The 26,659-nt window shown below is 71.5% G+C and overlaps 1 protein-coding gene across 3 annotated transcripts; it reads left to right on the top strand.

The window, feature by feature from the left end:
- On the top strand, window positions 1-26,659 carry AATK (apoptosis associated tyrosine kinase). 3 transcript variants are annotated; one of them, XM_041727249.1, is made up of 14 exons: window positions 1-211; window positions 12,005-12,138; window positions 14,773-14,920; window positions 17,114-17,193; window positions 17,643-17,761; window positions 17,948-18,035; window positions 18,676-18,809; window positions 20,080-20,164; window positions 20,240-20,361; window positions 21,540-21,689; window positions 22,123-24,724; window positions 24,816-24,963; window positions 25,958-26,149; window positions 26,511-26,659. In XM_041727249.1, the coding sequence occupies exons 1-14, from the start codon at window positions 157-159 to the stop codon at window positions 26,549-26,551; spliced, it is 4,098 nt and encodes a 1,365-aa protein (XP_041583183.1). In that variant the 5' UTR covers window positions 1-156; the 3' UTR covers window positions 26,552-26,659. The 3 variants fall into 3 exon arrangements, with proteins under 3 accessions (XP_041583183.1, XP_041583184.1, XP_041583185.1); XM_041727250.1 differs by lacking the exon at window positions 1-211 and adding an exon at window positions 4,083-4,207; XM_041727251.1 differs by lacking the exons at window positions 1-211; window positions 12,005-12,138; window positions 14,773-14,920 and adding an exon at window positions 16,253-17,029.

The raw sequence follows: 26,659 nt of genomic DNA, 5'->3' as shown, positions 1-26,659 counted from the left end.
GGGCGCTCGGGGGGCGCTGCGGGGCGCTCGGGGGCGCTCGGGGGCGGCGGGCAGGGCGCGCTCCGCACCTGCGCGGCCCGGCGATGGCGCGGCGCGGGCCGGGGCCCCGGGCGTCCTGAGCGAGCGCCAGCCGGGGTGCCCGCGCCGGCCCTGGCCATGTCGTCGTCCTTCTTCAACCCCAGCTTCGCCTTCAGCTCGCACTTCGACCCCGGTGAGTCGGGCGGGAGTCCCTGGCCCTGCGGCCGACCGGCTGCGCCCCCAGCCCCCCACTGCGGACATGGTGCCTTCCTGAGCCCGGTTTCCTCTTTTGCATGGAAATTAACCCTTTGGGCACCCTGAGCCGAGCGCAGCAGGAGCTGCCGGCGGGAGGGCCCGGCGGGGGGCAGGCGGGCAGGCCGCGGGGCTGGCACCTGGCAGGGTGGGCACGGAGGGCCGGCGGCGTCTCTGGGGATGCCTCGGGCACAGGTAACTGGGGCAGGAGGGCCCACCTCGGGCCCAGGTGTCCAGGGGAGGAGGTGGCCAGGGGCGAGGGCTCCCTGGGAGGGTGGGAGTGTCACCTTTGGGGCCCAGGCCTCCGTGCCCCCTTGCCCGTCCGTGGTCTCAGCGTGGGAGCCCCTCTCGCTGCCAGGAGCCGGTTCCGGGGAGCCCTGCCCGGCAGCCCAGCAGCCTGCACGGGAAGCTGGGAGCAGCCGCCTCCCACAGGACAGAGCCCACCGGGCAGAGGCTCGGGAGTGGGGCCCCGTGGTGCCCAGGCCCCCTGCACCGGGGGGAGGTCCGGGTGGCAGGCCTGGGGGGCACAGCATAGCTGACTGCGGGGCCCCGGGGCCCGGGCTCTCACCCTGCCGGGCAGCTGGCACCAGCCGCCTGTTTACTCGTGGCCGCTGGCATCCTGGAGGGGTGGGTGCCGCAGGGGGCACAGGGGGCACCGGGCCTGGGGCTGCAGGAGGCCCGCGTCCGTCCCCGGGAGGGGGTAGGCTTGCTCGCCTCTGTGTCACCAGCTCCAGGCCTCCTTGGCCTGAGTGGGAGAGAAATCCCTGCCGTGGAGCCCTGGCCCAGGGGCTGGAGTCCCACCCATATGTCACTGGAGCTCGGGCACAGGCCAGTGCAGCCAAAACAAAGCCAGGCACATGTGACAGGCTCTCCTGGGTCTCCCGCCTGGAGCGGGGCTGGCGTGTGCGGCCATGCGCGGCGTCCCCTGGGCACGGCCCCATCCGAAGGCATCTGCTCCTGGGGGAAGGGAGCTGACGTGAGGTCTGTCTGCTGGGTTTAGGGTGTGGGTGTCAATCCCTCAGCAAAGCCTTCCCAGGCCATCGGCCCCCAGGGCCCGGGAGCTCGCTGTCGCCCGCGGACGGCCCAGCGTCTGGGTGGCAGCAGCCCCAGGCCCCGCCAGCCTAGGCACAGCCCTCCGGGCGGCTCTGGCCACTGGTCCCCGCAGCCTGCGGGCCGGGAGGTGGGGGCCGACCCCAGGACTGCAGCCGTGGAGCTGCCGGCAGGGTCGGGGATGCGTGGGCACATGTGCCAGGACTGGCCCTGGGATCACCACCCCCTCCCCCTCTTCCCTGCCTCCCCCTCCCCCCCCCCCCGTGGCGCCCAGAGCTGCCCTGCGTGGGGTTCGGCCTCCGCGTCCCTACGCTCGGTGTGTCCTGGCACCAGACCCTGCCCCCACTTCCGAGGACCAGGGCTTTACGGGGCTTGCAAGTGTTTGCGTAAACAGCTGCGATCGTCGTAATTATAACGTGTCAGTTTAACGACGTACAGGGAAAGTTGTCATCGGGAGGGCAGGGGGAGGTCCCCTCGGCAGCCCTGGATGGCGGTGGCAGGTGACGGTTGGGGTGCAGGGCTCCGTGCCGGCCCCCACGCGGGCGAGGCGGGGCCCCCTGGCCTCCTGCTAGATGCCCGGACCCGTGGAGTGTCTCTGGCGCTGTCTTCTCGTCGGTAAAATGGGACAGCAGGGCCTGTCCCCCCCCCCCCCCGCCCCCGGCCCTCGTGTGGTGGAGTGCTGGGGAAGCTTGGCGCCCCGTGAACAAAGATGCTGTTTGGAGGGGGTGGCCGTGAGCCCACGGTGGCTCCGTGGCGTTCCTCTGCCCCCAGGGTGGAGGGGGGTTCCTTCCGAGGGCTGCTTGTGTGTGGGGGGGGCGCCCTGCTCGGGCCAGCAAGCCCAGGGGGCAGGGAATACCCCCGCTCTCGGCCACCTGGGAGTCTGTCCCTGTGGCTCCCCCTCCAGGGTGGACGGGGAGGCCGGGCCCAGGCCGCATCCTCACCAAGTCACCCGCAGGCCACGCGTGCTTCCTGGGATTCCCTGGAGGTCGCCGTGGGGGCGCGGCAGGGACGGTGGCGGTTGTGTTGAGAAGGGGACTGAGCTTGAGGCTCAGGCCGTGAGTACGGGTTCCAGGGGGGCCCGGGGCTGGGGGGCCCTCGCCCAAACCAGCGCCCTGCGGGGCCGCCACCAGCTGTCACGTGTGGGCGGGACCGGGGTGTGTGAGGGGCCAGGCCTGCACGCGTGATCTTGGGGCAGGCTGCCACTTGTGGGGTCCAGTGCTTTCTCCCACCGTGTGGGTGGCTGTGGGGGATTTCCTCATGCCCTCGGGGCTGTGTGGCCTTGGGCTGATCCCTCAAGCTCCCGAGACTCGGCCTGGTGCAGGTGACCCCTCACCCTGGGGAGACGGGCTGGACAAGGCCTGAGGGGCGCCGGGGGTGCCACATGCTGGGTCGGGAGCAGTTGGGACGGGATGGCCCTGGGGGACAGGGGGGTCCCAAGGCAGGGGGCCGGCCAGGTGGGGCCTGGGGGGCCTCGGTCGGTAGCTGGCAGGTCCAGGCCTCGCTGGGGCTGCTGCGGGTCCCTGACCCGCCGAACACAGGGAGTCCCCGGCCCGTGGGGTGCCGGCTGACCGGCAGGGGGACCTGCCCCTTCCCCCAGCCCCTCGGCTCCCGTCCTGCCTGGGTGCTCACCTCATGTTCCCTCTGGGGAGAGGCCCGCCCTGGGGGTGCTGGGGGCGCTGGGGGGTGGGCGGGAGCCCTCTCCCTGGCGGCAAGTGCACGGCGGCAGCAGTTCTCGAACCCGGTGGCTTCTGCTCTGCGGCCTGGCTGGGGTGCCCGGGGCCCACCCTGCGGCCAGCGCCACCACCCTTCCTCGCGCCCGGGAAGGGCGGCCCCTGGGCGGGGGGCGCGGGGGGCTTTGCTTCGGGCACCTTCTCCAGGGAGCCAGCCTCTGCCTTTCCTCCCCCTGGGGCCCTGCCATAGGGGTGACCCCGCCGTGTGCACACCTGCACACGTGCTCTTCACACAGGTGAGCACACACAGGCGCCTGGTGCGTACACCTGGGGCAGAACCCGTTGTTTAAAATATGTGGTTACCGGGGATCCCTGGGTGGCTCAGCGGTTTGGTGCCTGCCTTCAGTCCAGGGCCTGATCCTGAGGTCCCGGGATCGGGTCCCGCGTCAGGCTCCTAGCATGGAGCCTGCTTCTCCCTCTGCCTGTGTCTCTGCCTCTCTCTCTCTCTCTGTCTCTATCATGAATAAATAAATAAAATCTTTAAAAAATTAAAAAAAAAAATGTCATCACCTCCCTGGGGGCGGAGGGTGTCTCCTGGGCGAGGTGGCCCTGCGTGTGGCCTCCTGACCCTCTGGCCGCCCGTCCCCCCTGCCCGCCGTGGGAGAGTCCATGGGGCAGGGCCCGCACTGGGGCTGGACCCCGGTCCCTCCGAGGCCTGACCGGCTCCCCAGCCTTCGGTGACCTTGAACTAGGCGCAGTGGTGCCCCTGGATTTTGAGTGTGGCCTTCCCCGCCACCCTGTGGTGGATGCTCTGGCTCCTGACTCGCTCAGGCCGCCCCCGGGGCTCCCAGCCGCCCCCGCGCTCCACGGCCTGCAGTGCCCTGTAGACGCGGCGCCTGTGCCCACCCAGGGGAGGCTTCAGAAGAAAGGGAGGGAGGCAGGTGCGGCGGCCTGGGGACCTGCGCGTCCACCGCCCGCCCCTCGCGCAGGACCGGGCGCCAGCAGGACGCGGCCTGGCCTCCCCGCCCCGGCAGAGGAAGCGGCAGAGGAAGCCGGGGCAGGGCCGCGGCCCGAGCCAGTTCCCAGGCGGCCTGTGTGGGCCGCGGCCGCCGAGCCCTGGGGCCAGGCGCCTGGTGCCCCGAGTGGGGCGGGGGTCTTCCGAGGCCACCCCGGGTGGGACCGCCAGCCGGAGCACGTGGGAGCATCGCCCGAGCCGGGTACGGCGGGGGGGTGGGGGTCCTGGGAGGACACGGTGCCCGGGGCGGCGGCTTGTCACGAGGGCCGGGCCCTGGCGGAGGAAGTGGCAGGACAGGAACGGGCAGGGCTGGTGCGGTGCTGGTCCCACCTCGGGGCCACTCACCTGTCCCGGCGTGGGGGTGAGGCGGTGGGGTCCCCGTGAGCCGGGCCAGCAGCAGGGGGGCGGGAGCCGGCCCTGGACTCTGCCCAGGCCTCCCCTGCAGGACCCTGTCCTACATCCGAGGAGTCCTCGCAGGGGGCCCGGCCCGGGGAGGCCCCGCAGGGCTTCACCCCTGCTCCCATCACTCTCTGATCCTTCGTGATTTGGCACAGGGGCCCCGGGGTTCCGATTGCGGCAGCCCTGCAGGCCCTGCAGCCAGTCCTGGGGGGCCCTGCCGGCTTCGGGCCCTGGCTGGGGGCACCGGGCGGGCTCACCTGCAGGCGCCGCGGTGACTCTGCAGCAGAGGCCGTACGCCTGGGGCCATGGAGCCGCGGGGGTGGCAGCAGGTGGGGGCTGTGCTGGGCGAGCCCCCGGGGAGACCCCCCCCCCGGGAAGGCGGGATTCATCCCCATGGGAGGCAGTTCCCAGTGCGCCCGGCTGCTCTTGCTCAGACTCACGCTGCCCGCGCAGGTGGGCCTGCCCGAGGCGTCCTGTCTCCCACCGCTGGCCGTGTTCCCCGGTGACATGGCGCCGTGCCTTCCCCGGCCCCACGGTGGACGGCACGTCCTTCTGTCCCCCACGTCTCTAACTGTGTCATGTGACGCAACCCACCCTGCAGAGGACTCCCCCCTTTACAGGGCGCGCTCCGGCGTTTACTGGCCTCTGGGCATGTGCAGCCGTCCCCGCCTTTGTCCCCCAGGACCAAGCCCACGAGCCTGCCGGTCCCCCTCCTTTCTCCCCCCGCACCACGCGTGCATGCATGGGGTCGCCTCACGAGGTCACGTCATAGCAGCAAATCTTGTGACACGGGGCCTTCCTCGTGTCCCCTGATTGGCTGGCTCGTGGGGCTTTGCTCCGAGAACGGCAGGAACAGCTTGGGCCCCGGGGCAGGGGCGGTGGCTGCTGTGGGCAGCCCCTCTTGGGGCCCGCGTTTGCCCTCCTGTGGTGGCCGTGCTGGGGCGCAGATGCCGTCCCCCCCGGCGTCGCCCGTGTGGCGGTCCCTTCCGTGATGCCCCTCTGGGCCTCCCCCCGTCCGTTTGGGGTGGCACGTCTGTACCCTGGAACCCGGAGTCTCGGTCCCACGCGTGTGTCGTGGCTCACATTTGCTCTCCCGGTGCCGTGTGGCCGCGGAGTGTGCTGGCGCCAGTGGCCCATCCTTCCCAACCCTGCGCTCAGTGACGCGGCGCTGGTGGCCGTCGGGCCCCAGTGGAGGCCGCGCCCCAGGAGCTGGCAAACGCCGCCCATCGAGACCTGCCCCTTTCCTTTTTCCTTTTTCCCACAAAGCTGGTTGTGGGGCGTTTGGGCCGCCTTGTTCGTCCTGGAGACGTGCCTGAGCCCTGCTGGTGGCAGGCTGGCACCCCCAAGCCGCAGCTCCTGGCCACCGCGGGGACGCCGGAGGAACGATCCTGCTCAAAGCCGCGTAGCCTGGGAGGGGGCTGTCCTGTCCCCTGGCGGGGCCTGCTCCGGGCCGGAGGGCCTGGGCTCCTTTCCCAGGTCCAATGGTGCGCTCCTGCCCCTGGCGGAGGCCGCAGCTGGCTTGGTGGTGCCCCTGCTGCCCCCACCCCCCAGCCGGCCACCCCCCAATAGTGCCCTGCATGGCGTCCAGGCAGAAACGTGGAGCCAAAGGGTGGCAGGGCGTCCGAGCCTGGTGGCCCTGGGCCTCTGTCTACCAAGCTGCTGTCCCCCGCGTCCCCCGCCCCGGCCGTGCTGGAGACGGACTCCTCCGTCCGGCTCAGCTGCCCCGGGACCTGGTGCCTAGCGTGTGTCAGGGCAGGGTCCCCGGGTAAACAAACAGGCCTGTCTTCCCGAGGTGTCTCCCACAGGCCGGGGGGCGTGGGGCCGTGGGTGCGTGTGCCTCGGAGGGCCAGGTGGACCGGGCTGGGGGCCCGTGGGGGGGCCGTCCATGCAGGGGAGACCGTGTGGAAGGTAGAGGCAGCCCCCGTGCTCCCCGTTGTCACCCTCACCCCCCAGGCCCCCCACCCCGGGACCGGCCATGCGGGTGGGCCCCACGCTGTGTGGGGGGGCTGTGGGGTCGGCGGTGGCGCCCTGGCCTGGGCTTTCTCACGTGTCACTGGACAGTGTGGAGATTGCGGAACTTCCTTCCGTCCCCGTGTTTGTGACAAGCTGGCCTGACGCGGGGCGGGGCCAGGGCGGCTGCTCAGCTGGCCCTGTGCTGGGGTCCCGGCCGGGCCCCCCCAGACCACCAGGCCTGCGCCCCCGAGCGTCTGTCCGCGCCGTGGAAACGTGCACAGGTGTGTGCAAGTGGGAGCGTGAACACGTGTGAGTGTGAGTGCGTGTGTTGCCCTCCCCCAGGCCCCCTTGGTGCTGTCCTGCCCCTGGGGAGCCAGGGCCTGAGGGTGCCCCCCGTGGGCTCCGTGTGGGGCCTCAGCGGTGACCCATGCGGACGGCAGGAAGGGGGCTGCCCCGCACGCCAGCTGCCAGGCCGCCCTTGGTGGGTCGGGGTCCGGGGTCCGTGAAGGGGTCCTCCCGGGTGAGCCCCTTGGCCCCAGCGCGCCCTGCACACCCTGCGGGAACAGCACCCCCGGGCCGCTGAGCGACGTGGTCACCGGGGTGGGGGCGGGGCACGCTGGCACCCGGGTCTGGGACACGTGTGCTTCCCTGTGTCGGAGGAGGCCGTGCCTTGGCCTCTCAGCCCCACCCTCCGTCTTCGGGGTGCGCCCTCCCTGTCTCTGCTCCCCACACACCCCCTGCCCTCTCAGCACCTCCCGTGCCCTCTGTCCTCATGCGGCGGGTGGTGCCCTCGACCGAGCTTCAGGGCTGAGAGGTTTGGAAGGTTCTGGAGTGGGGGCAGCGGGGCACAGCCTCCCCAGCCGGACGTCCCGTGGGCCTCTCTCATCTGCTGGGGGGTGGAGGTCGGGTCTGGCTGCACCCCGGCCCAGAGCCCGGTTCTGAGCGGGGGAGGGTGTGCCTCAGTTTCCCCACCTGGCTCTGGTCAGCTGAGCCTGGCGGTGGTCCCTGACGGTTCTGGGTGCAGTGCCAGCTGTGGGGCGGGGGTGTGTCCTGCGGGGGTGGCTTTGCCGTGGGAGGCTGGGGTCGGGGGTCCGGAGCCCGCGTGTTGGAGCCCACGCGTGTGGGCAGGTGCGTTCCGGCTCACAGACGCCTTAGGGCCCCGCTCTCAGCCCCTGCTCTGCCCTCTCGTTCGTCAGGTGGCCTCTGAGGTTCGGGGGACATGGGGCAGCAGACGTCCCCTGCGGTCACCCTGGAGCCTGAGGCCCCGAGGCCCCGAGGCCGGGTGGCTGACCCGTGGAGTGAGCTCCCCGTGGTGTGAGCAGCCGGGGGCGGGGGGCTGGGGGCTCTGGGGACCGGGCCGCCGCGCCAGTGCGCCCTGAACACTTTCTTAAATTGAGGTGAAACGCACAGAACAGGGTGTGTCAAAGTGAGCAACGCCCGGCGCTTAGTGGGTTGACATGTCATGCAACCACCCCGTCTAGTTCCGGAACATTCTCCTCACCCCGTAAAGACACAGTGGGCCACCTGCAGCCCCGTGCCACCCCCGGCCCCTGGCGCCATCCTCGTTCGCTGCAGATGGTCCACACTAGGGGGGAGGAAGGTGCATGGCGATGCCCAGAGGAGCCCCCACTTTCCCTCGGAGTCACTGGCCGGGGACGGGCTTCCCGCTCTCCGCGTCCTCGCCACACTCACTTCCCATTAAACGATTTGTGACCGTCTTGGCGGGTCAGAGGGCTCGCGTATGCTTCAGAGCAGCTGCCGGGCGGACAGCAGGCTGTGGCCCCGGGGGACGCTGGGGAAACAGAGGCACGGGGCCGCAGGGCTGGAGGGCTTGACTGCCGTGCCCTCGCTCTGCCCAAGTGGTTCCAGAGTGCTGTGTGTCGCAGGCCCCCAGCCATGTCCCCTCAGGCCGCAGGGACAGTGAGGGGAAGGGCCGGCCTGTGGGCAAGGGGGGTCCGCGTGGATGGCCCGGAGGAGGCGTTGGTGGGCGCTGCTTTTGGAGATGGCTCTGGTGCTGCGGAGGGAGGGCCTGGACGCCCCAGACCCCCGGAGTTGGCAGGGTCCTGGCTGTGCTGGTGGCCGTCCGGGCCTGGGTGGGGCTACCCATGGGGAGAGGCGACAGGGGTGCAGGGGCAGCTGGCTGTGAGGTTCTGGGAGTGGGTGGGTGGGCACAGGTCCAGGGAGCGGGTCCACCCGAGGGAAGGGCCCACCTGGGAGTGGCGAGGAGGGTCCAGTTGGGGACCGTGGGGGGGGCCAACGGGTCTGCCCCATGGCCGATGGGGTCTGCCCCATGGCCCAGGATGTGGCTTTGCCCGCTGTAGACACGGCCCGGCTGGGCCCGCTGAGCTCTGGCTTGCTGTGCCGTCTCCCCGCTTCCTTCTGGGTCCCCGTTGCTTCCCCGGGGACACCTGGCTGCCCTCGGCAGGTGGCTCCCGGCGGGGGATGGATGGGTGACGCTGAGGCCCTGGGCTCCCGACGGCATCGAGCACGGGGACTGTGATGTGGCTTACGCACGTGTGACCGGAGGCGCTGCGTGCTCATCGGGGCCACGAGGCGCAGACGGCGGGAGCGGAGGCCGCCGCTTTGCCGCCCGACAGGCGCCGTCCACGCGTTGAGGGCTTTCTTGGGGGTGCTTTGGTCTTTCTTCGTCCCTTGACGTCCCCGGGACCTGGATTCATGAGCGGTTGCGGTCCCGCCTCGGGTTCCACTTGGTGCAGGTGTAACTGAAATGAACTCTGCGGGTTTGGGTTTTCTTGGGGTTTTATTTGGAGGGAGCGTGTGCGAGTGTGTGCGGGGGGGGGCGAAGAGAGGGGGTCCCGGCCGACTCCACCGTGACATGACTGATGCCTGGCGCCCCGACGTGTCCTCGTGGCCTCGCGGCGTCTCCGTAGCGCGGGGCGAGCTTTCCTCGGGAACGCCGTCTTCGGTTCGCCGCGTAAGGCTTCCTTTGCAGATGTACTGATTTTTTCTTTTTTTAAGCCTTCCCTCTTTTGTGGACTGTTCGGGCTGTTTTTGTCCTAAAAACATCACCTCAACGAACGTCTCTTCTGTCTGCGGTAGTGACGCGCTCAGTCCTGGGTTTGCCTCGGTTCTGGCTTCCCGTGCCCTCCGGGTTAGGCTCGTGGTATAAATTCCCAGATGAGGGATCACTTGGCCAACGAGGGGGCCGGTCCCCCAGGGGGGCCGTGAGGACGGCTTTCCCGCTTTCCTGATGCTGCCGGGTGCAGGCCGGGGAGCCCGGCGACAGGGCTGGAGCGCGGGCTGCGGCCGAGATCACCCCCCGGGCCTGGAAGAGGACGTGGCCTTTTGGGTTGCGCTGTTTTTTTTTTTTGTTTTTTTTTTTTAATTTTTTTATTTATTTATGATAGTCACAGAGAGAGAGAGGCACAGACATAGGCAGAGGGAGAAGCAGGCTCCATGCACCGGGAGCACGATGTGGGATTCGATCCCAGGTCTCCAGGATCGCGCCCTGGGCCAAAGGCAGGCGCTAAACCGCTGCGCCACCCAGGGATCCCTAGGGTTGCACTGTTTTGATTATGGACGAGGCCGAGTGTGGTTTTTTTTAGATTTTATTTATTTATTCATGAGAGACGCAGAGAGAGGCAGAGACACAGGCAGAGGGAGAAGCAGGCCCCATGCGGGGAGCCCGACGCGGGACTCGATCCCGGGACCTGGGGTCACGCCCTGAGCCAACGGCAGACGCTCCACCGCTGAGCCTCCCGGGCGTCCCTGATTTGGGGCTTTTGTGGAACGTACGTGTTTATGGAGGCAAATCCATCGATATATTTGATTTCCTCCGGTTGCTTTTATTTTTTATTTTTTTTTTAAGATTTTATTTATTTATTTGAGAGTGACGCAAGCAGTGGAAGCAGAGGGGGGGGGGAAGCAGACCCCCCTCGGAGCAGAGAGCCCGCCGCGGGGCTTGAACCCAGGGCCCTGGGGCCTGGTCCTCCACTGCTGGTCGCCTCAGCGTTGTGCTCCACGCGGAAACCTGGTGACGTGGCTCCCTGGCTCCCGCCGCCGGCCTGGCCCTGGGCCTTTCCTTCTGCGCCTGGCCGCCCGCGTCTTCCCGCGGCACCGTGTGCGCTTCGTGGCGGCCACGTCCTCGCGTGGGGTCTGCTCTGGCCCACGCCCTTCCCGGCTCTGTTTCGCTCCCTGGCCCTGTGTGGAGCGTCATCCCCCACAGGGTCACAGGACCGGGACAGGGGCTTGGAGAGGGCGTGGGGGCCACCCGGACGTGTGACAGCCAGCCCCGCCCCCTCCCGATGCAGACGCGGTCACGTCTCCCTCTCGGGGGGGCCGGCGCTGGTTCCGCTCTGCGCTGGGCCCCCCGCTTCCCGCGCCCAGCTCCCAGCTCCCTTCGCAGCCCGCAAGGGGCCCTGAGCACACGGGGGAGGGTGACTGGGCGGGACGGCTCCTCGGCGCGGGGTCCCGGGGGCAGCGCTGGGGGTGCGGCCCCGGGTGCGTGGCCACCGTGCCTGCTGCCCCCCTCAAGGGCCAGCGGCCAGAAGACCTGCCCAGTGGGGGGGGGGAGCGGGGACGCAGGGGCCCCCGCGGGTGACCCCCAGGGCGCTGGTTGCTCCCCGGGTGCGGGGCCGGGGCCTGTGGAGGCGCTGGGAGGTCTCTGCCTTGGGCCCCCTGGGCTCGGGTCGTGGCTGTCCCTGCCGCCCTTGCCCCCCAGTCCCCTGGCCCCGTGGGCGAGGGTGGGGCCCAGGGACCCGGCAGGTGCCCGGTGCTTGCCCTCGGGCTCCCGCGGCCTCCAGGCAGCCCCCCAGACAGCCCGTCAGCCCGCAGCCCGGGGTGCCCGTGTGGGCGCAGGAGGGCACCTGTGCTGCCTCAGGCTCCTCGCTCTCGCCGGGACGCCGTTCCCTCCTGTGTGGGGGAGCAGGCCCGGGGTCACCTCGGGGGCCGGTTGGGACCCCTGAGGCCTTGCCGAGACCAGGGGTGACTCGCACGGACGTGCCTGGTGTGGCCGGCTGCTGCGTCGGGTGATGGGGTCTCAAGGGGTCGGCCACGGGGGGCAGGGGGTCGGCGTGACAGGTCGGGGGCAGGCCACGGGGGCCGCGGGGGCGATCCTCTGTGTCCGGGGAGTGGTGCTGTCCCGGCACCCCCGTCCCCACACCTGGTGACGCTCAGGGCCGAGGCACCGGGTGGGGTGGGCACCGCCCTGAGGGTCCCTGCTGCTCCCGGGACAAGCAGCATCAGGGGGCCTTGGGGACGCCAGGCTGGGTGCAGGAGGCCCGCGGCCCACCCTCCCGGGCCCTGGGGTCCCCCGCCCCCCACCTCGGCTCCAACCCCGCCGCAGAGCTTGGCGGGTGCCTCGCTCCGGGCGCCCCTGGGATCCTCACGGCTCGGGCGGGGTGACTGGCCCTGGGGTGGCGCCGGGAGGGCAGGCAGGTGACCGGGTCTCACGGGCGTGTCAGCGCCCCGATCGCCCGCCGCTCTGCGTCCTCGGACTGAGGCCAGAGCGGCGCCCCGTGGCCGTTCCGGGAACTGCGGGTCCGAGCGGCGGAGGCCGCGTGTGCACCTGCGGAGCCGGGTTGGTGCCTGTGGGTGGCAGGTGCGGCGGGCCTGGGGGCGGGGAGGCCGGGGCGGCAGGGGTGTGGGGCCGGGCGAGCTGCCCCTGTAACCCCCTCTCCCTCGGCAGACGGCGCCCCCCTCAGCGAGCTCTCCTGGTCGTCCTCCCTGGCTGTGGTGGCCGTGTCCTTCTCCGGGCTCTTCACTGTCATCGCCCTCATGCTGGCCTGTCTGTGTTGTAAGAAGGGCGGCATCGGGTTCAAGGTGAGGGCTCGGGGGTCCGAGGCGGGTGGACGGGATCCCAAGGGCCGGGCCCTCTTGTGCCCACGCAGCGCTGGCTTCCCTCCCTCCTGGGGTCACCTGCAGGCCACGCAGACCTGGGACCCCACAGCCTCCCTGGGGGCCGCCGACGGGAGGGGCCTACAGGCTTTTGGGGACCCCTGCCCACTACCTCCCATACTTTGGGTGCCCCGTGTGGGCCCGGCCCCGTGCTGTGGGATCCCGGCTCAGGGCCCGGCCTCAGCGCCGTGCGCAGGTTGGGCACCCTGGGACAGTGAGGAGGGGCCTCGCGGGCGGCCGTGGGGGTCCTGAGCACCGTGGGAGGGGACTCGCTTCCCTGGGGGCCCCTGACTTCCCGGGGAGAAGTGCCCCCAGCCCCTCAAGCCCTGATCGTGGGACCCAGCAATGAGAAACCACAGCCACCCGCACACGCTTCCCGCACACCAGGACCCCCCGGCCAGCTGGAATCGCCGTCCTTGGGGCCCCCGGGCCCCTACAGGGAGGGGCTGGGTGCCGGAGGTCGGGGCGACCGCGCGGCAGTAGCCAGCGCTGCTGTTCACGGAGCGTCAGCCAGACGCACGGCCCTGGCCTCTCGAAGGCCGCCCCCAGGGCCGCTTCCAGGGAGCCTGGGCTGGAGTCAGCACCGAGGCCCCCGGGATGTGGCCAGGGGCTCCCCGGGGAGCTGTTCGGGGAGGGAGGACCAGGTGGAGGAGCTGGCGGCCCAGAACCGCCCAGATCCCCGACCCGAGGCTCCTACCCCGGCCGCCTGGGCTGGAGGCAGTTCCCGGGCCTGGCAGCTTTAGGAGGGGACCGGCCATGCACGTCCCCGCTAAGCGGCCCGCACCGCAGCCACGACACCCCCGTTTAGAGAGACGGCACCTCTGCCACGTAGGCCGTGCTGTGTCCTCCACGAGGACGAGGAGGTGCCTTTCACCCAGCCGCCCTCCCGGGTCACCCAGTGCCCCTGTGGCCGGGCTGTGCCCTGGCAGCTGCAGGGTCCGTGCCCCTGCCCGCGCTCCCTTGGCCGGTCCTGGGGAGGCCGTCTGCCTGCCCTGTGTCACCTTGCAGCGCCCCAGGCAGGATCCTGGAGCCGCAAGGCCGTGGGGGTGGGAGTGGGGGCCCGTAGAGGTCAGCCCCTCCCCAGGGCACGGCAGGAACAAGGCCCCAAACAAAGGCCAGCCTTGGCCCCTCCCACCCGTGCCCTCCTCACTTCCTGGGGAACATGGTGCCCAGAACATTCCGGCCCCAGTGCGCCTCGGTGGGCGGGCCTGCCTGCACGGGGACTCCTGCCTGGTCTCTGGGGGCCCGGGGCTGGGCACCCCCGTGGAGCTTGCTGGGAGCAGGGGCCGGGAGGCGATGCTCACGCTGTCCTATGTGATCGCCTGCTCTGCTGGCACCATCCGGCGGGCTGCCAGGCGGCACCGTCAGGTATGGGCCGGGGGCTGGGGCCAGGTGTGCTGGGGGGTGGATGGGGCTGTAGTGGGTACCCCAGGGCCCCCAGGGAGGGCTCACGGGCCCTGGGAAGGGGAGGCATCGCAGGGGATGCTTCCTGCTGTCCCCAGGCTCTGTCCTCTCTGGGTCGGTACCAGGACTGGGGTCGCCTGCAGTGGGCTTTGGGGACGAAGGAGGGTCCCCGGGGGCACGAAGGGCCAAAGGAAGAACCTAGGCCCCCTGGCTCCGGGTCCAGCCACCTGCCCACATAGGGGCTGTGCTCCGGGCCTCAGTCTACCCACCTGGGCAGTGGGCTTGTGGGCTCCGGGGGTGGGAGCTGCTCTTGTTTCTGTAGGAGGGGATTCCTGAGCCTCTGGCTCTGCTCCCGAGTGCGCTCTGGACCCGGGGGAGGGGCTTCCCCACCGACAGGTGCGGCAGCTGCATTTCCAAATAGCAGGCCGGCCAGGTAGGGCCCCCCGCCCCCTGCCCCGGCTGCCGCGGCCGGGCCAGGCTCTTCAGGAGCCCCCGGAGCAGAGGAAGGCCCTCCTGGGTCGAGGTCCAGGGCGGCCCGCAGGCAGGTGGCTGCGGAAGGTGGCAGGGAGCCTGGCCTAGGCCTGCAGCCTGGGGGGTGGGCTCCCTGTTCCGGGCCCTCAGGAATGCAGCTTGTGGAAGGGGCAGGGTGGGCGGGCTGACGGGGCCCCTGTCCCCGCTCCCCAGCCCTGACCTCGAGGTTGGGATCACAGGCTGCTGGGGGGAGTGGGGGCGCGAAGAGGGTTGGGGGGCTGACCGACCGGATGGGCAGGGGCAGCCGGCCTGGGGCTCCGGGCACCCATGCTTGAGGCCCCCTCCAGGCCTCTGGGAGGAGAATCACCCTCCCCTCCGACCAACACAAAACAAAGCTGTCTGGTCCCCGGGTGCCCGGGCAGCTGGGGGGAGTGGGGGTGTTCCCTGCCCGAGGACTGGGAAGGTGGGGGGCGCTGGCAGGTGCCACCTTGGTCAGGTGCTGCCCAGCACCTTGGGCAGGTGCTGACCACCTTGGTCAGGCCCCCAGCCCGCTCCACCTCCGGCTCCAGAAGGAGCGGAGAGCTCGGTCCTTGCCGAGCCTGGCCTGCACCCCTTGCCCCTGCCCTGCCCCCCGTCCCCGGAGCCCCGGAGTCACTGCCAGCGGGCGCCCACCTACCGCCGCAGGAGTTTGAGAATGCCGAGGGGGAGGAGTACGCCGCGGGCTTCTCGGCACAGGGGTCCCCTGCGACAGGGGCTCAGAACGGGCCAGACGTGTACGTCCTGCCACTCACCGAGGTCTCCCTGCCCATGGCCAAGCAGCCGGGGCGCTCAGGTGAGTGGACCCCCCCGGAGAGGCCGGGTGGTGCGCACCCGTGTGACTCCGGGGTCCGGCCTGGCCTCTGGGCTCAGGAGGGGAGAGGCGGGAGAGGGCTGGTAGGTGCCCCCTTCTGGTGGGACCTGGGGCACCGCGGACAGGCTTGGGTCAGCCTCCTGCCCGCCCCCCGGGGGCTGCTGTGCAGAGGGGCAGCTCCGGCTGCAGGGGCGAGGAAGCTGTGGGCCTGGTCCTGCGATGGGCTACCCGTGTGCTGGGAGGAGGGGCTCCCCCGCTGTCCCTGGATGGCTGCCCCCACACGACCCCCTGAGGCCAGCATGGCCCCGCAGGGACATGGGCCCCATTGTGCCCAGTGGCCAGGGCCCACCTACTCAGGGAGGAGGGGCTCGTCGGGGTCCCTCCGTGGGCGGGCTCGTGAATGGGCCTTTCACTCAGGCCTTGGGGTGGGGGCAGGAGCAGCAGGGCCTCTTCCGTGGCCCCCTTGCCCTGTGTCCCGTTTGTTCCCCGCCCTGGGGTCCCCCCCAGGGCGAGCACCCACAGGACAGATGTGGGTCCAGGCTGAAGAGATTAGAGGTCAACATCCAAGCTGGGCTTCGAACCTGTCTGCCTGAGGCTGGTGCTGTGGGCACCCCTGGTCGTGTCTGGGTCCGTAGGGGGAGGTCCCGCGCTGACCCCCACCTCCGAGGCAGCTTGACCTCAGTCCCTGCAGGCTCCGAGGCAGGGCCGTGCCCACCGCCCTCCGCTCCTCCAGGGGCACGAGGAAAGGGTGTCGGGCCCTGCGGGGTGATGAGCAGGCCCATCCCTGCTCTGTTCCAGGCCTTGGCAGGCCCATGACCACGAGGCTGCCCACTGTGAAGCCCAGACTTCTTCAAGGGCTGGGGACCCCCAAGGTGCTGAGTCCTTGGAGCAGCCCTGCGGGCCCCCAGCTGCCAGCCCTAGGGCCCGGGGTTCCATGGGCATCACCGCCCACCCTCCAGCCCGCATCTCCTGGAGGAGAGGTCACCGGTTAGGCAGGAGCCAGGGCTGGGGCTCAGAGGCATGTGCCCCCCGCAAACTCCAGAGGGTAGGCCCCCTGCTGTAGGACGCTCCCCTGGCCTTCCTGGATGGCCCCGGGGCTCTCTGAGCTGTGCTGGCCTGGACACTGCGGCTGGTGGGGAGCCAAGGGTCACCTACCCCCAGCCTGGGCCTGTCACGTGCACACAGTGTCTGGGACCTCGAAGAATCTTTGAGACGTGGCTTCTCCCACCCCTTGGGGGGCTGTCCCTGAGGGTGGGAGCAGGGACCAGAGAGAGTGATTGCTTGCTTTCTCCATTTCCATAGCCCATGTCTCAGATCTGCAGGGTACCCCGTGTCTGGGGAGGTGATGTCGGGGGGCAGCCCCTCCCCTGGAGGTGAAGGCTGAAAACCCGAGTAGCAGGTGCCACCTGTTGAGACTGTAGATAGAGGAAGACAGAGCAGGGGGAGGAACCCCGAGGCTCGAGCCCCAGTGGGACCCTCCCCACCCTAAATTCTGCTTAGCGTCACTGTCCGTGTTCCCTGGGAGCCGCCCCCCATCCCTGGGGCTCTCCTGGCATCCTCGGCCCAGCTCTGTCCCCTGGGCCCTCAGGGCGGTTGGCGTGGGAGCAGAATTCGGGGAATCCCTCGGGGGACAGGGTGTGAGTGGGCTCGGCAGCCGTGGCCCGTCCTCCGGGGCCCCCGCTGACCCTTCCTCCCTGCTGACCTCACCCACCGAGGCTGCAGGAGAATGGGCCCAGTGTGTTCCGTGCACGGCTGTGCCAAGCAGCCCCCAACAAAGGAGCCTTTGGTGTGCCTGGTGCTGGAATGCCAGCCTGCGGCAGGGGTGAGGGGACGGGCGGCTCCAGGGCCCTCCTCCCCATGGGCTTGGCCCCGGCCATCCCGCCTGCCTGGCATTGCCCGCGTGCTGGTCTTGGCTCCAGGCCTTGCTGTCTTTGCGGCTTGTCCCTGTAGTTTGGGGACCAGCCTTCCCAGACCCACCCAGAAAGATGCCCGGATGCAGCTCGCAGGTCCACAGCTCTCCTGGGCAGCAGGCATCCTGCTCCTGATGGCAGCCCCCCAGCTGTGGCCCCGGCGCTGGGGGGCTGAGGGCAGGTGCTGAGTGGGCGGCCCCGGGAAGGGCAGATGGGGGCGCTGACAGCCCGAGCCGGGGTTCCTGAGCCCCCTGCCCTGTTACAGTGCAGCTGCTCAAGTCCACGGACCTAGGCCGCCACAGCCTCCTGTACCTGGAGGAGGTTGGCCACGGCTGGTTCGGGAAGGTGAGTTGCTGACCCCGGGGGCGGGCGGGCGCTGACGCCGGGGGCCGGTCTCCTGCCCGGCAGGCACAGGGGCAGGATGGAGACCTGCTTCCCCTGGGAGCCGCCCCACCCTGGGGTCCCCTCCCGGGGGCGTCCCTTCCTGGCAAGTGCTGGTATCAGATGCTGGGAGGCGCCCTGGGAGCGCCGGGTTGGGGGCGGCGCGGGGTCTTGGTCCTGGCTGCTCCCCGATCCCCAGCCTGGGGATCCCTGCTTCCTCCCCGCGGACCCCCAGAGAGAGCCGGGAACAGCCGGGGGCCTCGGGATGAGCACGAAAGGGAGGATGTTACAGCCGGGAGGGTTCCCCCAGGAGGGGCCCAGAGCCCCTTCTGCAGATGAGTAAAGCAAGGCTTCCAGTCGGGGCTCGGGGGGAGCGAGGAAGGGCAGGGCCGCCGTGACGCCCGCCCCCGCAGGTGTTCCTCGGGGAGGTGAACTCGGGCATCAGCAGCACCCAGGTGGTGGTGAAGGAGCTGAAGGCGAGCGCCAGCGTGCAGGAGCAGATGCAGTTCCTGGAGGAGGCTCAGCCCTACAGGTGGGTGGCACCTGGGGCCGGGCTGTGGCGGGCGGGGGCTGCCGGGCACGGGGCCCTGTGAACAAAGGCAAGCTCTGTGCTGTCCCTGCTCCTCCCCTACCCCTGCAGAGCCAGCCCCCCTCCCCGCCCGCCCGCCCCCTCCTGGCCTGAGTTCGAGTCAGGGGGGCAGCCTGTTGGCTCCTGCAGGGCCCTGCAGCACAGCAACCTGCTCCAGTGCCTGGCCCAGTGCGCGGAGGTGACGCCCTACCTGCTGGTGATGGAGTTCTGCCCCATGGTGAGTGGCCGCTCCCGCCTCCAGCCGCTGCTCCCTGAGCGGGCCCGGGGCGCATGCCCACCACGTCCCGCGGCAGCCTGCGGGGGGGTCGATCCCACGTCACCCGGGAGGGCGGCCGCTGCGTCTGGGCCCCCGGCCTGTCCCGCTCAGTTAGGACGCTTTCCTGCGAGGCCTCACCTCTGTGTCCTGGGCCTCACGTGGCCCGTGTTCCTCCCGGGGCGTGACCCTGGCTGCCCTCGCCCCCCGCGGCTCCAGGCGTGCTGCAGGCTCCCCCCGTCTGGTTTCTGGACTCCGGGCCGCAGCTGTGACCTCCGGCTTCCCCAGCGGCTGGGCCCTTGCTGGAGCCAGGCAGTGTCCGCAGGTCAGGGCTGTGCCCGCTGACGCTCGGGTCGTCTACCCTGGGCCAGTAGTGAGGTGGCGAGCACATGGGCCCCAGGGCGGTACACGGGGCGTGCTCCTGTGGCCCCGGGCTCTGCGCCCTCCACCCGTGGGGTTGTCCTCCCACGAGCAGGCCACCGGGGCAGACCTCGTGGCTGTGGGGTGGCTGCGCGGCCACCAGGTCCTGGGGGGGAGGGCGCCTGTGGGGCTGGCTGGGGTGCCCGCCCCGATCGGTGCGTGACGGTGCTGCCTCTCTTGGCAGGGGGACCTCAAGGGGTATCTGCGGAGCTGCCGGGTGGCAGAGTCCATGGCACCTGACCCCCTGACCCTGCAGCGCATGGCCTGTGAGGTGGCCTGTGGGGTCCTACACCTGCATCGCAACAACTACGTGCACAGGTGAGGGCGGGGTGGGGTGCCGGCTCTCCGGGCATCCCCGTGGGGCTCAGGGCGGCTCCTGCCCTCGTGCCGAGGGGCCCTGGGTTCCCGCCTTGGGGTCGTGTGAGGCTCAGCTGGTCCATCTTTATTCAGCCTTTAGGGACCGTGGTGCTTAATGAAGACCAGATAGACGGGGCGCGGGATGGGGACCTGCTTCTGCAGGACGTCAGGCTGGCCCGGGCGAGCACAGGCAGGGCCCAAGGCCCATCCACCGTCCCTGGGGTGGCCAGAGCCCCGCGGTGGCCCCACACTGGCCCTTGCTGGCCTCTGGATCCCTAGGCCCCGGGGGAGGGATGGCTCTGTCCTGCTTCCCACCCTGGCCCTGGAAGTCGGAAAGACGGACCAGGGTGCCCAGCCCAGGGGGACGTGCCGGAAGAAGTGGCGATGGACGAGCGGCCCACCGGCCCCGGACGCCGCACGGGCCGTCCTCCCCAACAATATCCTGGTGCTGAGTGATGACACATGCAACTCCAGCATCAGTGATTTTGTTGAAGAGGGCAGCTGCCAGCCTCCCGACCTGCCCGCCGGGCCCACCCAGCCCCAAGCACCCGCACGCCCCACAGGCGCGGGCCCGTCTGTGGCCCCCGGTGGATGTGCGCTGACCCCACCTTTGCCGTAGGGGCCCATGCCCCCCACACCCTGTGGCCCCCGAGCAGGTTGGGGGGAGGTCCGCAGCCCTGGGCCCGCTGTGCTCCAGGGGGGCACTCCTACCCCTACCCTGTCCTGGGCCAGGAGGGGCCCAGCCCCGTGTGAGCAGGGCCGGCCCGGATGCCCTGGGCTGCTCAGACCCCAGGGTGCCGGTTGCCGAGAGGGAGGGTGGAGTGGGCGGGAAGAAAGCCTGCGGTGTCCCCGGCTGGCTGGCCCCCGAGAGGTGGCTCAGCAGGCAAGGGGACAGAAGCCAGGACAACAGCAGGGGTCAGGAGGGAGGGGCTCCAGCAGGGCCATCCGGGCCCCCGTGCGTGCTCCCGCCCTCCCTGGGCCTCGTTTTCCTTGTCTGTGGTGTAGCGTGTGCGGCCCGTCCCCGTGGGCCCCCGGCGCGCCCAGTGCTGGGCCAGGGAGGGGGCTCGGGGCAGCTGGGGGGACGGGCTGCCTCTCAGACGCCCCTTCCCACCTGCTCGCGAGCGACAAGGCCTCGGGGACACACGGCCCGTCCGCCCCACGGCCCCGCGGCCCCGCTGCCCCTCTGCCCCCCACGGGCCCTGCCGCTGACCCGCACCCTCCCGCCCTCTAGTGACCTGGCCCTGAGGAACTGCCTGCTTGCGGCCGACCTGACGGTGAAGATCGGCGACTACGGCCTGTCCCACGGCAAATACAGAGTAAGAGCGCGGGGCCGCGTGGGGGGCAGGGCCAGCCGCCCGGCGCCCCCGGGTAACGCCGCCCCTGCGCCGCAGGAGGACTACTTCGTGACCGCCGACCAGCTGTGGGTGCCGCTGCGCTGGATCGCACCCGAGCTGGTGGACGAGGTTCACTGCAACCTGCTGGTGGTGGACCAGACCAAGGCCAGCAACGTGTGGTGAGTGGGGGGCCGGCGGCGCGGGAGGACACACCCAGGGGGACCCAGAGGCCGCCAGGCCCTGGTGTGTGGGTGCGTGTCTGGCCAGGACGCGGGGCCTGCCAGGCTCCAGGGGGCAGAGACGTGCGATGACCTGCTCATCTGCCCACCTCACCTCTCCGTGGCCCCAGGGGTGCTGGCGGGGCTGCCGGGCCACCTGTAGCCCACGGTCCTGCCCCTCCCAGATCCACGGACACCCACAGACCCCAGGCCCGAGCACACGTTCAGGTGGGGAGGCCGCCGGGACTGAGACGGGGCCTCAGCGTGGCCCCCGCTGTCTGCGAGCAGGCCGGGCTCTCCTGTCTGTAGTCTGGGGCCCCCCTCCTCCCCGAGCACCCGGCATCGGGCGGGGCACAGAGGGGCACGCAGACCCGGGACTGCAGCCGCTGGAAGCTCTGGCACGGTGATCCCGTCTTCCTTCCCCACCTCTCCTCTGCACCCTGCCCGCCTGCAGCTCCTGGGGCCTGTCTGGCCTCCCTCTGCTCCCAGTGAGTGCTCAGAACCTAGACCCATGGACCCCCCCTTCCTGAGCACCCCGGGGCGTTTCCCTTAGTCCATCACCACTGCACCCCCGTCCCCTGCTGGCCCATCCTGACTGGGGTCCTCTGGGTGGCTCTGCTCCAGGCCACCCGACTTCTCTGTTCCTTATGCTCTGGGTCTCTGGGGTCAGCCTGGGCCTGGGAGCTGGAGGAAGGACCACGGAAGGAACCCAGGTGCCATTTCCCAGCCCTGCAGGCTGCGGCCGCCCCTGCCGCGCCCTGGGCCCACACGTGTTGTGGACCTAGACCCCCCCCCCCCCCCCCCGCCATCACCGGGCCCCTAGCACCGGGAGCCTCACCAGGTCGCTCCAACCCCTGGTGCGGTGTCCAGCCTTCACCGCGGCAGTGAACAGATCGACAAGTGAACGGACTTGGGTTTGGGGAAAGGCCCGCGTGGCTTTTATTTGCCTGGGTGACCTGGGCGCCGCCTTGGGCCTGGCCAGGTCGCGCATCCTGCCAGTTTACCCAAGGACCATGCTACCCTTTGGGAGGGGCGTCCGTAGGATGCTGGCGGGATGACAGGAGCTGCCCTGTGGTGGCCGAGGCTCTGAGACCCCGGGCAGCCACGCCAGCCCCCTCTGACGGCCGTCATCTCCGCAGGTCCCTGGGCGTGACCATCTGGGAGCTCTTCGAGCTGGGCGCGCAGCCCTACCCGCACCACTCGGACCGGCAGGTGCTGGCTTACGCTGTCCGGGAGCAGCAGCTCAAGCTTCCCAAGCCCCAGCTGCAGCTGACTCTGTCTGACCGCTGGTGAGGACCCTGGGACGCCAGGCTGGGTGGAGCGCCCCCAGCCGGAGGGGCGAGACCGAGTCTGACAGCCTGGGTTTCCAGCTCACGCCGGCTCCCCCTCTGGCCAGCACTGACCTCTGGGCCCTGTCCTGTGCCCACGGCCCAAGTGGTCTCTTTACCCAAAACACAAACGCACCTGCGGCCAGGGTGGGGGCAAGCTAAGGGGAGAGCCCTGTGCCCACCGCTTTGGGAGAGTTGGGGTGTCCGGGAGTGAGCTGGAGGCTCTCTTCCCTGTCCTTGGGGGATTCTGGGTAGGAGGAGAGGCCCCAGACCTTGGTGCAGAGGGCTGCTCCGCTCGGCCCGGCGGGGACTGGGGTCCAGGCTGGCGGTGCCCCGGGGCGGCAGGTGACGGGCGCGCGGGCAGGGCCTGAGCCCTGGGCCTCCCTCCGCGCAGGTACGAGGTGATGCAGTTCTGTTGGCTGCAGCCTGAGCAGCGGCCCACGGCCGAGGAGGTGCACCTGCTGCTGTCGTACCTCTGCGCCAAGGGCGCCACTGAGGCGGAGGAGGAGTTTGAGCGGCGCTGGCGCTCCCTGCGGCCGGGTGGGGGTGGCGGGGGCCCCGGGCTGGCCGGCCTGGCTCTGGGGGGCGCGGGCGAGCTCGCGGCCGCCTCGTCCTTCCCGCTGCTGGAACAGTTCGCGGGCGACGGCTTCCACGCGGATGGGGATGACGTGCTGACCGTGACCGAGACCAGCCGCGGCCTCAACTTCGAGTACAAGTGGGAAGCGGGCCGCGGCGCCGAGGCCTTCCCCCCGCCCGGGGGTGCAGGGAGCCCCGGCCGCGCCGCGCGCCTGCAGGAGCTCTGTGCCCCTGACGGTGCGCCCCCCGGCGTGGTGCCCGTGCTCAGTGCGCACAGCCCCTCGGTGGGTAGCGAGTACTTCATCCGGCTGGAGGAACCCACACCCGCCGCCGGCCACGAGCCTGACTGCGCCGGCTGCACCCCCAGCCCCCACGCCGCGGACCTGCTCCCCGACACCAGTGACCAGGACAATGACTCGGAGGGCAGCACTGCCGCCTCGTTGGCCATGGAGCCGCTGTTGGGCCACGAGCCGCCCCCCGAGGGGTCCTGGGGCCGCTGTGACTACTACGGGCGGGGGAGCCATGCCCGAGACCCACCCTGCCCGCTGGGCTCGCCGTCACCGGGGGCCCTCGGGTTGGCGCAGCCTGGGGAGGAGGACACCGACTGGGGTGCGGCTGCCTTCTGCCCACCCTTCTTGGAGGACCCACTGGGCACATCCCCCTCGGGGAGCTCTGGGGCTCGGCTGTCCCCGGGTGGGGAGGCGGTGGGGGAGGCCGAGGCATGCAGAGCCGCCCAGCTCAGGCACTGGAGTTCCAACGTGTCTGCCAATAACAACAGCGGCAGCCGAGCACCAGGCCCCTGGGCCCCGGGATGTGTGGGGGGCTGCATGGGCTGCTGCCCCGGCGCAGAACACACCCTACAGGCTGTCCCTGAGCTGGCACATCCCCTGGCCCTGGAGGACGCCAGAGAGCCTCTCCTCGGGCCGCAGGGGGCCTCCTCTGGCCTGGAGCTAGGCCGCTGCCTTGGACCCCCTTATCTGTGTCCTGCTGGGGGCCTGGCGCCTGCCACCTGCCTGGTGACCTCGTCCTGGACACAGGGGGCCGTGGGCTGGGGTGACAGCCCCCAGACAGAGCCCAGGCTTGCTGAGGAGGCCGAGGGCTCCAGCAGAGCTCAGCGACCCCTTCCCTCCATCCCAGCCCCATCCCAAGAGGGAGCCCCGCTGCCCGCCGAGGAGGCCGGTGCCCTCGCCACCCTGCCTGCCTTGCCCCTGCCTGCTGGCAGCTGGGAGACTGCCCCTGAGGTAGCCCCGAGCCCGGAGAGCCGCACTGGTTCCCCTGGGCTGGAGGCGCCAGTCAGCGAGGATGAGCACACAACAGAGGCCACTTCCGGCGTCTTCACAGACTTGTCCAGCGATGGCCCGCCCGCGGGGAAGCCGGACGTGCCGCCGGCCTTCCGCTCCCTGCAGAAGCAGGTGGGGACCCCCAGCTCCGTAGACTCCCTGGATATTCCATCTTCTGCCAGCGACGGCGGTGGCTGCGAGGTCTTCAGCCCGTCGGTCACCGGCACTCCCGGCGGGCAGCCCCGAGCCCTGGACAGTGGCTATGACACGGAGAACTATGAGTCCCCGGAGTTCGTGCTCAAGGAGGCACACGAGCCGTGTGAGCCCGAGGCCTTTGGGGAGCTGGTCTCTGAGGGTGAGAGCCCCGGGCCCGAGACTCAGCTCCCCGCCTCCCTCGGCGGCCTTGGGGAGAAGAACCCCTACCGTGACTCAGCCTACTTTTCGGACCTCGACACAGATCCCGAGGCCACCTCCGGCCCCCCGGAGAAGGGAGGAGGTGCCCTGGCCTCCAGGCTACAGCTGGATCTGGAGAGCCCTGGGCTGCAGTCTGCACAGCCCTCGCCTGAGTCTGGGGTGCCCGGGGGGACACAGGGCCCTGGCCCCAGGGAGGTGCCGCCCCTGCGACTGCTGCTGCTGGAGGATGCGTGTCCGGAGCCGAGCACCTGCCCGGAGAGCCCCAGACTGGAGCCTCCCTGGGCTCCAGGGCTCAGCCCCGGGCGCCCCAAAGTTTTCCAGCTGACCCCAGTCCCGCTGAGCTCCGAGAGCCCCCGCCCTGACCTCCAGGAGGCCCAGCAGGGACGGACGGGGGGCCCCGGCGCCCCCAGGACCCCGCTCTGCTTGGCCTTGCCCGCACTGCCCGCGGCCGCGGAGGGCCGGCCGGAGGAGGAGGAGGAGGACAGCGAGGACAGCGACGAGTCCGACGAGGAGCTGCGCTGCTACAGCATCCAGGAGCCCAGCGAGGACAGCGAGGAGGAGGCGCCCCCGGTGCCCGTGGTGGTGGCCGAGAGCCAGGGCGCGCGCAAGCTGCGCAGTCTGCTCAAGATGCCCAGCCTGCTGTCCGAGGCCTTCTGCGAGGACCTGGAGCGCAAGAAGAAAGCCGTGTCCTTCTTCGACGACGTCACCGTCTACCTCTTCGACCAGGTGGGCGGGCGCCCCGGGCTCGGCGGGGCGGCGGGGGGGGGGGGAGCCGTGGGAGCGCCCGCTGCAGCCCCGTGCCGCTCTGACCCTGCAGGAGAGCCCCACTCGGGAGCTCGGGGAGCCCTTCCCGGGCACCAAGGAGTCGCCCCCCGCCTTCCCGGCGGGCGGCCCGCACGCCCCCGGTGCCCCCGGCTGGCCTCCGCGGGCCGACTCCGCCCCCGACGGCTCCGCGGTGGAAGAGGGTGAGCTGGGGGCGGGGCGGGGTCTGCTGGGCGAGGGGGCGGGGCGTGCTGGGCAGGGGCGGGGTCTGCCGGGAGTGGGCGGGGTCTTCCAGGCGGGGGGTGGAGGGGGCGTGGCGTGCTAGGCGAGGGGCCGGGGTCTGCTGGGTGAGGGGGCGTGGAGGGGTGGGGCCTGCCGGGAGTGGGCGGGGCGTGCCGGGTGGGGTCTGCTGGGCGAGGGGCGGGGCGTGCCTGGTGGGGGCGGGGTCTGCTGGGCGAGGGGGCGTGGAGGGGTGGGGCCTGCCGGGAGTGGGCGGGGCGTGCCGGGTGGGGTCTGCTGGGCGAGGGGCGGGGCGTGCCGGGTGGCGGCGGGGTCTGTCGGGCGAGGGCGGGGTCTGCCGGGCGTGGCGTGGAGGCGGGGCGTGCCGGGTGAGGGGCGGGGTCTGTCGGGCGAGGGCGGGGTCTTCCGGGCGGGGGGTGGGGTTTGTCGGGTGAGGGGCGGGGAGTACCGGGCAGGGTCTGCGGGGCGTGGCGTGGAGGGGGCGTGACGTGCTAGGCGAGGGGCGGGGCGTGCCCGGCGGGGGCGGGGTCTGCCAGGCGAGGGCGGGGCGTGTCGGGCGGGGGCGGGGCGTACCGGGCAGGGTCTGCGGGGCGTGGCGTGGAGGGGGCGTGGCGTGCTATGCGAAGGGCCGGCCGTGCCGGGCGGGGGCGGGGTCTGCCGGGCGGGGGCGGGGCGTGCCGGGCGGGGGCGGGGTCTGCCGGGGCGGGGGCGGGGTCTGCCGGGCGGGGCGGGGCGTGTCGGGCGGGGGCGGGGCGTACCGGGCAGGGTCTGCGGGGCGTGGCGTGGAGGGGGCGTGGCGTGCTATGCGAAGGGCCGGCCGTGCCGGGCGGGGGCGGGGTCTGCCGGGCGGGGCGGGGCGTGCCGGGCGGGGGCGGGGTCTGCCGGGCGGGGGCGGGGTCTGCCGGGCGGGGCGGGGCCGTGACGTGCCCGACGGCAGTGACGTGCGGGCCCTTGCAGGCGGCGGGCTGGCGCGGGGAGACGGCTTCCCGCGGGGCGCGGTCCCGGAGCCCGCCCCGCCCGCCGCCCCGCCCGCCGCGCCCCCCAAGCCGGCGGCGCCCGGCCCGTCGTCGCGCTTCACCGTGTCGCCCGCGCCCGCGTCCCGCTTCTCCATCACGCACGTCTCGGACTCGGACGCCGGGCCCGTGGGAGGTGAGGCTGCGGCGGGGCTGCGGGGGGCGCGGCGGGCGGGCGGCGGGGGCTGGGGCCGAGGTCCGCGCTCGTTATTTCGCGTGTCCGGGCCTCAGTTTCCCCGCCCGTAGGAGGGCGCAGGGCAGGGCTGAGCTCTGCTGGGCCTGAGGTCGGGTCCGGAGCCTGGTGACGCGGCGGGAGGAGAGCCCGGGCGGCTCCCGCCGGGCGCATGGGCAGCCCCGCTGCAGGGGAGGCGCCAGGCCGCAGCCCCGCGGTCACCTGGCCCGGGAGGGGTCGGAGGTCAGGCGGGGCCGGCGGGCGGCTCTGGGGCCCGCTGTCTGCAGCGTCTGCAGATGCTCACGCGGCACCTCCTGTTGGCCAGGCCCGGTGGCAGGTGCTGGGGGCAGCTGTGAGGAGGCTTGAGCCCCTGCTGGTCCCGCTCCAGGCAGCGGCGAGGACGGTGGTCGGCGGCCGGCACCCAGCACCCAGCACCCGGCGGCCGGCACCCAGCACCCGGCACCCGGCACCCGG

This window comes from Vulpes lagopus, chromosome 12 (assembly GCF_018345385.1).
Source record: "Vulpes lagopus strain Blue_001 chromosome 12, ASM1834538v1, whole genome shotgun sequence".
In the NCBI taxonomy this organism is placed as follows: domain Eukaryota; kingdom Metazoa; phylum Chordata; class Mammalia; order Carnivora; family Canidae; genus Vulpes; species Vulpes lagopus.
The sequence above is the reverse complement of the archived record's forward strand: the minus strand, read 5'-3'. Positions and strand labels throughout refer to the sequence as shown.